The sequence below is a fragment of the Castor canadensis genome, chromosome 1 (assembly GCF_047511655.1).
Source record: "Castor canadensis chromosome 1, mCasCan1.hap1v2, whole genome shotgun sequence".
Classification (NCBI taxonomy): domain Eukaryota; kingdom Metazoa; phylum Chordata; class Mammalia; order Rodentia; family Castoridae; genus Castor; species Castor canadensis.
The window spans coordinates 14134426-14148997 of record NC_133386.1 but is presented as its reverse complement, the minus strand read 5'-3'; the positions used below and the strand labels follow the sequence as shown (position 1 = coordinate 14148997).

The following is a 14572-nucleotide window of genomic DNA, read 5'->3' as shown; positions in this document are numbered from 1 at the left end:
GCACCAGGTTCTTTTAGCCACTCACCAGGTTCCTTCCCCTTACCCCCTCCCCTCCCTCAGGGAGGACTGTGTCTCTCAGAGTCTGTGGGTAGCTAACCAGTTCCACAGGGAAGCCAGCAGACAGTGGCTCTACCTGGTGATGAAGAAGGAACTGCTGTGCTTCGAGCAGATTTTCAGAGTCCAGGATCTTTTTTGCCTCTTCCTGGACCTCCTGAGAGCCAGAAATTAACTCCTCCATGGAACTTTGCACTATTTCTTTGTACTGAATGCAGTCCCCAAAGTTGCTGACCATGTTCTCCACCTGGATTTCCATGAAAAATGAGAACTCTGTGTTACATCCAGACAATCTTTTTCAGTTGAGGTATAATTGACAAATTAACATTGTATATATTTAGGGTGGACAATGCGATGCTTTGATATACATATACGTTATGAAATGGCTTCTCCATTCAAGGACATTAGCCTGTCCATCCCCTCACACATTTTGTGTGTTTGTGAGAATATGTAAATCTACTTTTTAAAAAAGCTAATTTCAAGCACACAAAACAGTATTAGCAACTGGAGTTACCATGCTGTGCCTAAGATCTCTAGGACTTACTCATCTTAGAATTTAAAGTTTGTACCCTAGTTCTTTAGTTCTTTAGTTCTTTAGTGGCTTCTCTTCCTTGTCATTTTTCTGAATTTTGAGCTTTTTCTTCTGTTTAGTTTCTGCTTTCTCTGTTTTAGTTTCAAAAATAACTTCCATTTTCTCCATCTTCACTATGAGGATCATTTTTACATTTTATCATCATTTGTTTACCACAGAAGCCTGCTTTTTAACCTGTTTTTTTCCTTTGACCCATTCCAACTTGTCCAAAGTAACTTGGAGTATGCTGTTCTCCAAAGCAGCAGCAGTGAGAACCACAAACTTCAGATCTCAGTATATATCACCAGTTTTCTTGAAAGAAGTGACTCTTCCCTGCAGACTGTGGACCTATCTACAGCCTTTTGTGTTGTTGTTCTACTGGACAACTGCAAATGCTTCATGTTCAGCCCTGATTTAAATATCAAATGGATTATTATCAAAGGAAGGAATTGATTATGCTGAGTCTATGCTACATAAATTTACATGTAATCAGAATGAGTGTTTTTATCCACTTTCTCTTTTTGATTCCACTAAGTGATTAAGTAGCAAAACGGGCACTAATTCAGATTATGCAGAAGTTTCAGATGGATGAGTGTGTGAAGAACTAACGCCTGCATAATCATGTTTTAGGGGTAGATTGTTGCTGCAGATCCCACGACAGTGTCAGAACACTTGGTAAAACATTCAGACTAAAAACTAACAATTTTAGAGATTGGCAAATGTGTTCTTCATGGAGGCAGGATGTCAGAACATACTACAAATGTCTCCTGTGTGATTGATCCTGAGAGTTAGACCTTGGCTCAAACATCACCTAACTTTTAAGATGTTTACTTACTTCTACCATCTTTGGTAAGAAAAAAGTAGAAGGATGAATGTCAGATTTTTATCTAAAGTCTGGTGGTGGCAACTAATTAAACTTGACCTTTGCTACGGAATACAGCGAAGGTTGAAATCACCTGTGCTCCATTGTTTGATTAATCGTATCGCCATTTTCAATTTGTCCAAAATGCTTAAGAAAACTGTAATTTGCATATCAAAATTCTCACATCTAACAAAAATCACAAGCAGTTCAGAACATTTTTAGCTCATGTAAATTCACCACCATAAACTCAAACAGATCTATTTATATGGATTAAAATTATAAAAGTTTAACAGACAGGCTATGAGATTAGGGACATCTCTAGAGAATTCAAGATCTCTAGAATTCAACAGCTTTGTCGACATCTTGTAGTCATCCATCAGGTCATTTTCCTTACAGCTTATATTTCAACCATGCCAAGAAATATTGATAAATATCTATTCTTCTTCACCTTCTCACGTTAAGCAACAATTGAGGGTGGACGAGACCATGCTAGAAATGAAGAAGGTTTGTATATCTTAATTTATATAGGAATATAGGCAGCCATCAATATGCATATTAAAAAGTTTAAAACAAATAGACCTTGGCTAAAAGAGAATTTTTCTGGCCTGCTGACTAACCTGGAGTATTTTGTTGTTACTGGTTACCAGGTATTAATCATCCACTGTCCTGATTAATCAAGCACTGTCCTGACACTGTGCTTTGCACACATTACTGCATTTAACCTGTGTAACTTCCTTTTAAGGTAGACACTTCAATCCCATTTTACCAGTAAGGAAGTCAGGGCCTGGGGACATTAAATATCAAACTCAAGGTTGAATAGGAAATTGGGTATCAGGTTTAAGCTCTGGCCCTGACTCTTCAGCTTTATTTTTAACCCTTATATATCTTAAAGTGACCATGATTTATATAGCAATGTTTTAGTAATAGCAAAAGAAAAAAATATATAGACTGATCAGCTTTAGACTTTAGATACAGACCACTAACCTATAGCACTGAGTGCAATTCAAGTGTTCTTCTTATCTTTCCTAACAACCTTCATCTAAATAAGTATGGTAACTATTCTGTTTCAACTTCAGTTTCTTCATAAGATGACTTGCTAAACTACAGCCAAAAGAGAGTCCCCCAGACTCCCATGCCAGAACTGTCTTTTGAGAGTGCGAGTGAATGAATACCTCTGACAGCAGAGTCACCACTGCCTTGAAACAGCTGGATAAGTCTGCTAGCTCATCTCCTTGCTTTTGGGCTTCACTCTCAGAAGAAACTTCAATCAAAATTTTAAGCCTGGATTTCAGCCAGCTAAGAGTCTCGCCTTTTTTGGTAACATCATTTCTAATCTCCTGGAATGAGAGAACATTTTTGGTTAACACAATGCAATTGTGAATGATAACTTTCCAGCAGGAAAGAACTCAATGCAAGAAGGTTTGTGAAGGGGACACAAGAGCCATGACTTCATACCAGTAGAGTGTCTGCTTGTTTTGCTTTTTGCACTCAGTCCTTAGCAAAAGTCTACAAGTCCCAAAAGAAATGTCCTAATTTCAATACCTGATAAGAACAATTGATACTGTTTATACTGAAAGACAAAATCACCTTCATAATTAGATTGCTTAGATTTTTACAGATATTTCCTTTATCACAGATAGGATGCTTCTAACAGTACTATAGAAGAATGAGATTCCAAATTAATAAATAAAACACACACATACACTTTGATATCTCATTTTCTATGAACTGGAAAAAACATGATATTTTTGGGAAAAAGAATGAGTTTTTTTTCAGTTAGCTATTTTTTCTTTTATTGAATAATCTATTTGTTGAAAATTGCTGTGGATGCTCTAAAGGTTTATTTTAACTTAACTTACATTTTATGCCTCATTTTTGTTAGCTTTCAGAAGTCAATAACCCAAATATTAAGATGCATAAATAGGATTATAGCTCTAGTCCAGGCAGGGATGGTTTACAAGCAAAGACTCCAGAGCTCCAGGTTGGCAGGGCCAGTGACTGAAAGTTTGGTGACTGGGGAAGCTGGACCCTCCTGGACCAGCCATTGCCTCCAGTATCTCAAGTGAAGATGACTCCAACCCCAGAGCACTGCCCCACAGTTTTCCAAGGATAAATTCATACCAGCAAGAAAGGTTGCTGGTTGGTTCCAGAAGCAGGGGATCACTGAGATGTAAGATGTAAATTTTTTTTTGTACTACAATAGCAACCAGCAGGTAAAATATCCTTCTGTATGTGCACTGTGACATTAATGAGCACCTCTAGCATTTGAGGTGATTACATACTTGAATTTAAAAAAATGGAATTAGAAGGAAAGGAACAGAAAGGAATTGTCTTCTTCTTAGCAGTAGCTATATGACTTGCAATGGTTAAAAATGCTGAAAGAATTTTCAGGGCCAAAGGTGTGGTTCAAGTGGTAGAGAACCTGCCTAGTAAGTGCAAAGCCCTGAGTTTTAAAAAAAAAAAAAAAAGGAAGAAAGAAGGAAGGAAGGAAGGAGGGAGGGAGGGAGGGAGGAATGCAGGAAGAATTTTCAGAATTGCCTGTATCTATAAAATGAAGGCCACATTAAGAGGGCTGGGTCCCACTCACAGAACGCAAACTATGTTCAGACCTGAGGCTCTGTCACCTTGGCTGGGTTTATTAGGCTGTGCCCTTGCTCACAGAGTCTGAAAGGAACCAGTCTACCCTAAATATGACAGAAAAGGGATGCTCAGAGACCTTGCCACTCCCTAATTTTTCTGTGACCTGGCTTTCATGTCACTAAAAATGTATTGTACAGAAGCACACGAGTTCTTGTTTTCTGTGAGTTTTTAAATCTGTGTTACACACCCATGCACAAAATTTTTCACTCATCATTCCCCATTAGCTAAAGGTGCATGACAGGTACCACTGACATGAGTGACCCCGTCCCCAAACTATCAGTGAGTCAGTAGAAAACGACTCCACTGGTCTCCACACAACAGAAAACTTACATCTTGTTTAAGGAGAACATTTAAGAAAATGTTCAGAAACATAAGGCTTTTTTGCAATAGAAAAATAAAAGCCAACACTGTTTTTATCATTGGAAAATTTCTCTAGCAAGCATTGGCCAGAACTTACATCGACAGCACGCTTAACCTCTTCGTGGTTGGCAGTATCAATAGCTTCATCCTTGATTCTCTTCAACTGTTTCTCCTTGGCAGACATCCAAGATGAGAACTCAGAAAATCTGAAATAACACAAGCATTTTCTTATTAAAGGGAGGGAATATCAGAATGGTATAAAAATAGACACATTTTCTATTTTGAATTGAGTCATGGAAATGTACTAATCAAGTTTTTGCTAAACTGGTTAACAGATTTTCTGGAAACTACTGTGAAGCTCACAGGGGTAGCTGCCTCTGGGTTCAAAACTTGGAGGAGCTCAAGTTGAGGACAAAGATGTCCTGGGGCCTGAGCACCTGGAAGAAGGGACCACCTGAGGTCTGGCCTCATAAGTCGCCACCAGGGTGAGACACTAACCCAAAGAGGCAGATGTCTCTCTTTTTTAAGGGGTTACAACAAAAGCAGAGAAAAGGAATTACCAATTCTGCCTCAAAGAGAGAACATTTGGTCATTTAGAATAAAAAGCCTCACCCATCTCTCACCGAAACCCATCTGTTTGAACAAATGAAGCATTTTGGACAAGAGCTGGGCAAGATACACAAACTGATTTTTTTATCGTGTATAATGAAATATCTGTCACCTCTTTTTTAGACTGATCTCTGCGCTAACAGAGATTCTGAAGAGAGACTAGATTCTTCCCTGGCAACAACCCAAGCCTACCTGCTAATATAGTCCTTCCATTTGTCTGGGTCTTCCATGAGCTTCACATAGGTGCTGTCAATGGCAGCTCTGAGTTCTTTGAGAGCCATGTGACAGGTTTTAGGTGTGTCCCTTACTGGGTCCCGTGTTGGGAGTTTCTCACACAGTTCCTCAATGAATTGTAGCCTTTTCTCACAGAGATGATGAGGACCTTTGTCACTGAAGAAAATCTAATAAGCAATAAATACTTTTATAAATCCAGTGGGAAGCCATACACAATGGGAATCCACATTTTAATAGAAAAACTAAAGGAGACTCCTGTCAACTACCATGCAGAGTAATTAAGCTTATTTTTTTGTTCAAACCCAAACCAAAGTGTTGGTTACATCCACTAAATAACCATGCACATATATGTGCAAACTTGGTGTATGGTAAGAGACGCACCCTATGCTCTTTAATGGTCTTTTCGCTGCCTTCCTGGGACACCAGCTTGGTCTCTCGGTCCAGCTCAGCTCTGCATTCTTCTACAGAGGCAGAGAATCTGTTCTTTTCCACTGCGATTTTCAGATGGAGCAAATGATAAGGGGCTTCTCCTTGAAGATCCTGCATTCCACAGGAAGATCCAGAAAAACAAAATCATGTTTCTGACTATGTGCGTTTCTAGTGTGAGTGACATAACAATCTAAAATACTCTTTTATACTTTCAAACACTGGGACTACAGTGAATCCTTGTCTGTTGTGGGTCAGGTATTTTTACAGTGATTATTCTATTTAATTTTCACAATAGCCTTGTCCAGGATTAATGTTCCTGTTTCATAGATTAGAACATTAATTTAGATTTAAATCAAGCACTGACATTACATACCCTTTCCCCAATAGGGGTCCCCTCTGATTCATCCACAACCTTGTGAGTGGGAAGGACAGGTGTTCTACCCACTTCACCAAGTCAAGGAGACATTCTTAGTACCCCAAATACTAAGTCCTCAAATACCAGGACTAAATAGTTCAGGGCTCCTGACCACCTGCCATGTCATCTTTCTGCATTAAGAAACAAGCGAGCAAGTACTCAAATAATACAACACTTTTTCATGTTCTTCTCTTTTGAGATAGTCTAAGTTTGGGCAACTTTTTGCTGTATATTTATTAATTTTAACCAACTTGTAGCCCATAGTAAGTGTTAAACAAAGATTCTTTTTGAAATAGAATATTAAGATAACTAATGAGAAAACCAAGGTAAGGCTATGACAGATTATATCCCAGAGAGCTGAATGTGTGTGTAGATGTAATAAAATACAACCTTCTATTGTAGTCTCTATAATACATTTATGGTATGCTCAGTTTCAAAGGCATATTGAAAGCTTGGATTTCTTTAAGAATCTTTTTCTTTTTAATGAGATGCTTAAAATTTAAAATTTAGCATGCAAAACAATGGACTTCTTTCACTTTGCTTTTCTTATGCCCAAAGACAATGTTTTATCTCATGTTACTGAGATTTTAAAAATCAGAAAGTAACACAACCCCATGGAAAGACTAGTAACTGCCAATCTTCTAAGGCCCAAGACTCATGAGATACACACAAAATAGCACCTCCTGACGGCACTGGTTCACCTGCAGTTAGAGGAGTCTTCCTGCCTCGAGCCCAGAGAGACTCAGTTACATGCCACCACCTCCGGAAGCTGTCATGCTGATATCAAGCTGGCTCCATGTGCTGGACCCAGCACTGCTTCCCACAATTCCTCCACAGCTACAGACGCAGAGCCCCGAGTTCCTCACCTGCACAGCCTCTGGCTTTCTCTCTTCCCATTGCTGTGGGGTCACCTTCCTCCCCACTTCATGCTCTTTCTTTGAATTCCTAGTTCAGAGCTAATGATGTCACTCACTCTTCTCTATCAAGTGAGTCTGCCATCTTCTCTCAAAGCTTCCATAAGTAGAACATGTATACATTTCTGATGTATTATATATTATACTTACATTATTTGCAACTAATTATCTCCCTAATTGAATTCAGTTCTTTGTGGAAAGGGATTATGCTTTGTTCATCACCAAACCCTTACCCAGTAAATGTTTTTATTTAAATTTTTAGATCATAGTTATCTAAACAAGATGGTAAAATCATTGAAGATAACAGAATAGACATATATATATATATATATTTATATAGTCATTTTACCAGTAAAACTAACATGATTTTTTTTATTTAAGAAGATTTCAGTAAGTGTTGCTCAAATAAAGCAACACACCATCACAACTGCCCTGAAAATCAGGACATGAAAGACTGTTAAAAGTAATATGTATGCAGCTATAAAGTAGGAATAACAAAATTCTACCATGTCATATCATGTTTTGTTCAAGTTCAGTTTTTTTTTAATGGGAGCAGTAGCTATGGTGACTCTCCATGAATTACTAAATTTCTCTTATACCTGGACCTTAGTTCTGTCTTGTGCTGCCCCTTCATTCACGACATGACCTCCATGGCCCCATGTGTCCTGGCTCACCTTCCACTGCTTATGGAGCTTCCTGACAGCTTCCTGCAGCTCTTGCTGCTCCTGCTCGGGGAGGATGTCTGTGAGCTCATCGCAAGCTTTCAGGAAAGCATTAAGCACCCTCTGATCCAGCTGGCTGAAGAACTCCTACACAGAGGGGAGAGCAGTTACAATGCTGGGTGGAATAAAAGTCACCATCACCAAACGTGCTCCTACCTCTAAACAAGCCTCCGAGCCAGCTGTTGTCTTCTTCCAAACTTCCAGGCAACAACTTCTTTCTTTTATTCGGGAATAAACTATTGTCATATGAGTCTGAAGTCAACACCTCTGTCAATCAACTAGTACCTTTTGTATTTTAGGAAAAAATCTCTGCATTTTTCAAATTTGGTAGACTATTCTGAAAGGCTGGAGAAAGATCGTAATTCTCTGTTTCCATCATGACAGAGTTCTGCTCCTTCTTTGGTAAAGTCAGAAGAGCAGGATAAAAGCCTGGGCTGAGGTTCCCAACACCTCACTTCTCAGCTACAATGTGTTTCTTATGAGACATTATCACACTCCCCAAGTGCGACTTGATCACATGTGTTGTGGATGGAATTGTGTCCCTCACAAATTGTACATTGAAGCCCTATATCCCCAAAGGCAAGGGTATTTGGAGATGGAGCTTCTTGGGGTGATAAGATTTAAATGAGGCCTTCATGACAGGATTAATGCTTTATAGGAAGAGACATCAGAGAGCTTGCTTAGCTCACTCTCCCTGACATGTGAGGACGTGAAAAAGAAGGTGAACTACAAACTAGAAAGAAGGTCTTTGCCAGAACCCCATCCTCTGGCACCCTGATCTCAGACTTCCCAGCCTACAGAACAATGAGAAAATAAATTGCTATCACTGAAGTCACCAATCTATGGAATTTTGTTATGAAATTCTGAACAGAGCAGGCGACACAATACACATGTACATACACACTCAAGTCTCACGCAGTCTCGGGCATAGGTGTGCAGAAATATTTTGAAAGTACAGTGATTCAAAACAGAAAGGCGTTATAAACTGAATGAGGTGCTTTGTGCCTTGTGGCCTCAGACATGGGCCCTAATTCTAGAAAGCAGCATGTCCAGTACATGGCATCATTATTGAGGGGGTGGTTTACACAAACGTCCTGAAATAATCCTCCAAAACCTGTTTTCCCAGAATGCTCGCCATGCCCCACACAGCACTTCATGCATCATCAATGTCCTCAACACTAATGTAATTTAAATAATTAGGATAAGCATGAAGATGGCCTCACAGCAGTAGGAGAACTTGTGTAGACTGCTAGGCTCCAAGTGACGTGACATTTACCCTAATGGCATGCAGGCCTTACCGTGAGCACAAAGGACCTCACCATGCATGCGACTTTGGTTTAAGAGAATCTTTAATTATATAAGAATTTCTGAGCTAAATGATGAGTTAGTAATTTAGAGATCCTGAATTATCCAACTCTACTATTCCAGGGACTTAAAAATGCGCACTTATAAGTCAGCAAACCAATTACTCTTGAAGTTCTTTCTGTCCTCTGTTTCTTGGGTTTCCTATCTACAAACTTTCTTCTTTCATTACTCATCACCTTCCTGACCCTCCACTTTAGATCAGACAACCTCTTATTTTCTTATCCAAGACTGCTTTCCATGCACTTGAGGGCAAATGCACCATTCAGGGCAGACTCACCGTGTGTCTACGCAGGAGTTCTTCAGGGTCCCCCTTCTCCTCCAGGCCCTCCTGAGCGACACGCAGCACCTTTTCCAACTCTGCCCGAGACTCCTCAAACTTCTTCATCAAGCGGCTGTTGGCTTCCACGTGCTTCTTCCAGTCTCCAGTTTTCTTTACCATGTTCTTATTGTAAAGAATACAGTCATCCCTTGGCATCCGTGAAGGGTTGGTTCCAGGACCCCAAGAGTCCCCACATTCACAGATGCTCAAGTCTCATATATAACATTTTTATACATAATTTTTATATTTGCACGTAACCTAGGCACATCCTTCTGTATCCTATAAACCATCTCTAGATTACTTAAAATACTTAATACAACATAAATGCTTGTTAATAGTTGTATTGTTTAAAGAACTGTGACAAGAAAAAAGGCTGCTCGTGCTTAGTAGAGATGCAGTTCTGTCTCTAATATATTCAACTTGTAGTCGGTAGAATCCACAGAGGGGAAGCTATGGGTCATGAAGCCTGATGGTAGTCACAAAAGGATGCTCTTTTCCAATTACTGAAAGCATCATTTGGTGAGACAGCATCTTTCTTTGCTTTAAAAAAATACTTGGAAGGAGGCTATTTCATTAGGATGAGAATAATTAACTGTTTTCAATATTAGTATTTGAAAAAAAGTAGTGAAGTGATTGGTTTCCAAATACCAGAAGGTAGGGTATTTTAGCAACCAGTGTAGTTTACTTGTCTTCCCTTTTTGTATTTTTCTGGGTTTAGAACTCTAAAGTACAGAGAGAAAATTACCTGAAAAGCAAAATGAACATCTGCAATCTGTCTCTGTAGCTTTGTCTGATCAAAATGCTTTAAGACATTGCTCATGCTTATAAACTTTTGAACACTTTGACTGCCCTTGTCAATGAGTGTTAAAGTCTTCTTACAGCTTTCTTGGCAAGCTACCAGCTCCTACAAGGAAAGGAAACTTGAGATAATACTATTTATATGACAGTGAGACCAGAAAGAAGGAAAGAAGGGAGGGGGAGAGAAGGAAGGAAGGAAAGGAGAAAGAGAGGCTAAGAAAGAAAGAAGGAGGAGCCATTATAAATAATAACAACATTACGTATCTCTATCTTTTAATCAACAGAGTATAGAGAAATATTTCTTTTCAAAAGAGCCCAATTTTAAACAAGCATGGAAGCCAGTACTTTTTATACGAGGCATTTCAATGTCACAATGAGTTTTTTGAGTTTTCTATTTCGTGCCCATCTAATTGACATGAAGAAGATGACAGATCTTTAAAATTGTTATTTGTCTAGTGTCTATTCTTCCAACTGGTTGATAGGCATATGGTTTACTGAAAGAACAATCACAAATCAATCCCCATATTAGATTTTAATCAGACTAAATAAATTTAACACCAATGTGCATTTACTTTCTTGAGCCAGAGGTATCAGGTTATACATTACTTATGTACCTTTGTTATGGCAGTTGAATTCCTATGGTTCCTAAGCTAGCAACATAATTAATGAAATAGTGAGCTTCAGATCCCCATAAAAACAGGCAGCAAACCAATAAGACCCAGGGAAGACTTGCAACTGTCATGGGGGGGACTGACAGGCTCTTTCCCTCTGACCATCATAGCAGCTTTGGCAAAAGACAGAGTAGAAATGATCCACCCCCTCGAAGTGGAGAGTCATTTTATGTTGAATCTTTGCCACTTGCATTTCAACATCTTCACAACTGCTTTGAAAAGAATACTTTAAACTGATCATTTGGATGCTATTTTTTGGTCATCCAAATGCAAATATTAAGAGCAGGACTTGTTTTGGAAAAATGGATAAGGATATAACTTTTCTTTTGTAGACTCAGGAGGTCTACAAAATACATGGTTAGATAAGAATATTTATTTTCAATCATAATAATATAAATATCACTTTTCTTATGGAAATATTATTTGATGGCAATTTGGGAAAGTAGGAAATGGAACCAAGACTCAAAATGAAAGATTTTTATCCAATATGATACAAAGTCATTAGAATAGGGCTTGGTGATACAGCGACTGTGGCTTTACTACCAACAGCAACAATGATGCTACAATTACAGAGTACATATTATTAGGGGTAATCACTTTCATTTGAAGATGAGGAAATTAAAGTTCATCAAGGCTTTTCATGTGCTACATCAGACCTGAGATCTGAGTTTCTGTGTGACTCATTTCAGACATTCTCTCTTTCTACTAAAGGAAACTGCCTCCTTCCATGAATCTATCTCAATGAATGTGGTGGCAAACCTTTCCTACGTTAGTTTCACTCCTGTCTGACAGAAAGGTTCTTTTCTAATAAACCAACCAAATAAATCAATTAGCTACACCACTCAGTAGGAGACAACTATGCATATACATCTCACTAAACATGAGGCAGAAAAACACTGATTATCACACCACATACAATTCTATAGCTTTCTGTGTGTTCAACCAGCTCTACTCCCATAGTCAAAGAGAAGATCTCATAGGCACAGAATATATATATATATTATATATATAACTACTACATGTAATTATATTATTATATATTATATATTATATTAGTACATGTAGTTATAATATATATCTCCAAAAAATCAAGGGATGAAGAAACACTTTTTAATGAAAGTAACCATTTTTTCAGTTAATGAGGAAGCAAGTGATGCCCAAAGATACGTGCAGAGCAGCACCAAGTTACTTCTCAAAAGCAAGTCAATGTAGCTGCCAGAATGGTTCCAAGTGGTAACAGTGCCTGCCTAGCAAGCATGAGGCTCTGAGTTCAAACTACAGTGCCACCAAAAAAAAAAAAAGAAAAGAAAAGAAAAATGAGAACATAAATAAAAACAGAACATCAGTATAAAGATAAAAGACTTGAAATACATGTATTTACTATTCTTTAAAAAGTACAAATGAGAATTTATTTACACTAAACTTTTTGTAGACTTTGTTCTCGAAATATGATCCCCAGACTCACTGGTAAATAAGTATGAAGCAGAGAGGCTAATGGAAGGTGCAGGTACTATGAGTACCCTGTTTGTTTCAAGACAGAGTAGTGGATTTGGCCTACTTGTAAAACATACTCCTTACATCAGAGACACAGTGTGAACTTCTGTACTGAGGTTCAGAATGCTGGGCCTGGCATACACTGAGCACACATCCATCAGTGCTTGCTGAATTGGTCAGCTCATGTGCCCAGTTCATCAAAGGCAGAGGCAAGTGCTCAGAATAAACAAGGCTTCCTAATTTTTCTTAACTCAAAGAACTTTTTAATTTAGAAGGGAAGAGCCTAGCTTCCACCAGCCTGGCCTCTGGGAACAGCTCCCACCCCTAAACACCCTTCACCAACGAGGGACAGGTTTGCATCTGTGGGCAAGACATGCACTTTTGTTTTGAGTTACTTGTACCGTACTATTTGGAAAAATATTTTTGTGCTAACTGAATTTCTATTACTGTAAGCAGCACTCCGATCTTATTTCATATGCTTTAAAATAATTATATCTCTGAAAGGGATTTTTCTTACCTGATGTTTTTGTTTAAAAAGAGCACTAGATTGTGCCTCGTGCTCAAGAACGGTTATAATCTCATTGATTTTCCCAAGTGACTCATAGAAGCATGTCATCTGCTTTTCCAGCTCCTCCAATGGAACTGACAGCTGCTGGGACTCATACAGGAGTGGGGAATGACATTCTTTGACCTTTAAAAACACAAAGCCAAAAATCTCATGGAAAGGCAGAAAGTATTGTGAGTTCGAGGTACTATGCCTAGCTCTCAGGAACCAGTCTTTAGTGATCTGGTCATTTGGGGCTTACAAAACTCTAAAATGCTTCTGTATTGACATTTCCTCTGTATTGCTCAACTTTGCTTTCCAAAAAAACCTACTTTACCACGGAGACAAATTAAGGCCTATGGAGTTTTCTCATAAAAATTCATGTAAGTTTTCCATCTGGATAACACTTTCCCATTTAAATGACTGCTGTTAGTAGGCAGATGGCATCAAACTCTGTTTCATAAACCATGCAACTCATTTTTACTTTGGTCTTGAAATCTGACCTAAGACAGTCATGAATCATCATTACACTGTCTGGATGTATACGTTTTCCAGCTTTATTTTCATGAGCTCTAGGACTCAGGATGTTCTTGTCTGGAACAAACTTACCTGTGGACTCTTTCTTCCTGGACACCTCTGTGTTTTCCTACCTCCCACCACCAGCTTTAGGCTTCGCTACTCTCCGCTTACCAACATCCTACTCGTCCCAAGCACACATGTCACACACCACTGTATTAATGAATGTTCTCATGGTAGGGGATGTCTCCTCCCCCAGATCAGTAACATGCAAAAGTGATCATGGAAGAAAGTGTGTAGCAGCAACATTTTGTTATGCTGTGACAGAATTGTATGTGCAGTACTATTTCATGTTCTGGGATATACTGCTTAAAGGATAAACTCTGCAGTTGAAAGCTACTGTCTTCTGCAACAAGACTACTAAAATTAGCTTGAACAAAACCAAGAGACTCCACTACGGTGTATAAAGCCAGTGTGATTTCTGCTATTTCCTGGGAGCCATAGAAAACTTGTCAAGATGCTGCATCCTTACCAGCAGTAAGAAAACAATAGCACAATTTGCTGTCCCAAACATTGCCCTAAAAGCACTGCATCTGGCTCAGGCTAAGAAGCATAAGTGCAGATATGGCCTAGAAAGCTGCTACAAAATTGAAAACGCTGACTTTGAATTCTTCATATTCCTTAGCAAATTTTTCTGGCAGTCGGTAGTACCATAATTATCCACTCCCATTACACTATAAGTAATGTAGGCTTGAATATTAAAATCAATTGAGAAATGAACTTTCTGATATACACAAGATTGACCAAGTTCTTTTTCATGACCATAATTCCTCTCCTTATTTTTTTTCATTTATTCTTTTTTCATTTTCACTTGAGTTAGTCTTTCTATTATTCTATTTAATTATTTAATTCTTTCTGTAATTCTGTTATCTACTTAGTAGATACCTCTGCTTTTATTTGTTTTCAGATTCCGTCTTATAAAATATTTTTGCTCATTTATTTAATTGCTCCTTTTGCTAGAAGTTAGTAATCCAAGAAAACAGTGCCATCTTCCT

At 38.5% G+C, this 14572-nt stretch overlaps 1 protein-coding gene across 19 annotated transcripts in view; it reads right to left on the bottom strand.

Moving 5' to 3' along the window:
- Syne1 (spectrin repeat containing nuclear envelope protein 1) overlaps positions 1-14572 on the bottom strand; it is a 437993-nt gene that overhangs the window by 279948 nt on the left and 143473 nt on the right. For all 19 annotated transcript variants that reach the window (XM_074072146.1, XM_074072138.1, XM_074072173.1 and 16 more), the window contains 9 exons: positions 12975-13148; positions 10240-10398; positions 9453-9617; positions 7763-7897; positions 5712-5870; positions 5289-5497; positions 4585-4693; positions 2660-2824; positions 134-301 (listed from right to left, as the gene is read on the bottom strand). In XM_074072146.1, the coding sequence (XP_073928247.1) occupies positions 134-301; positions 2660-2824; positions 4585-4693; positions 5289-5497; positions 5712-5870; positions 7763-7897; positions 9453-9617; positions 10240-10398; positions 12975-13148 (1443 nt within the window). The remainder of the gene's footprint in view (positions 1-133; positions 302-2659; positions 2825-4584; positions 4694-5288; positions 5498-5711; positions 5871-7762; positions 7898-9452; positions 9618-10239; positions 10399-12974; positions 13149-14572) is intronic.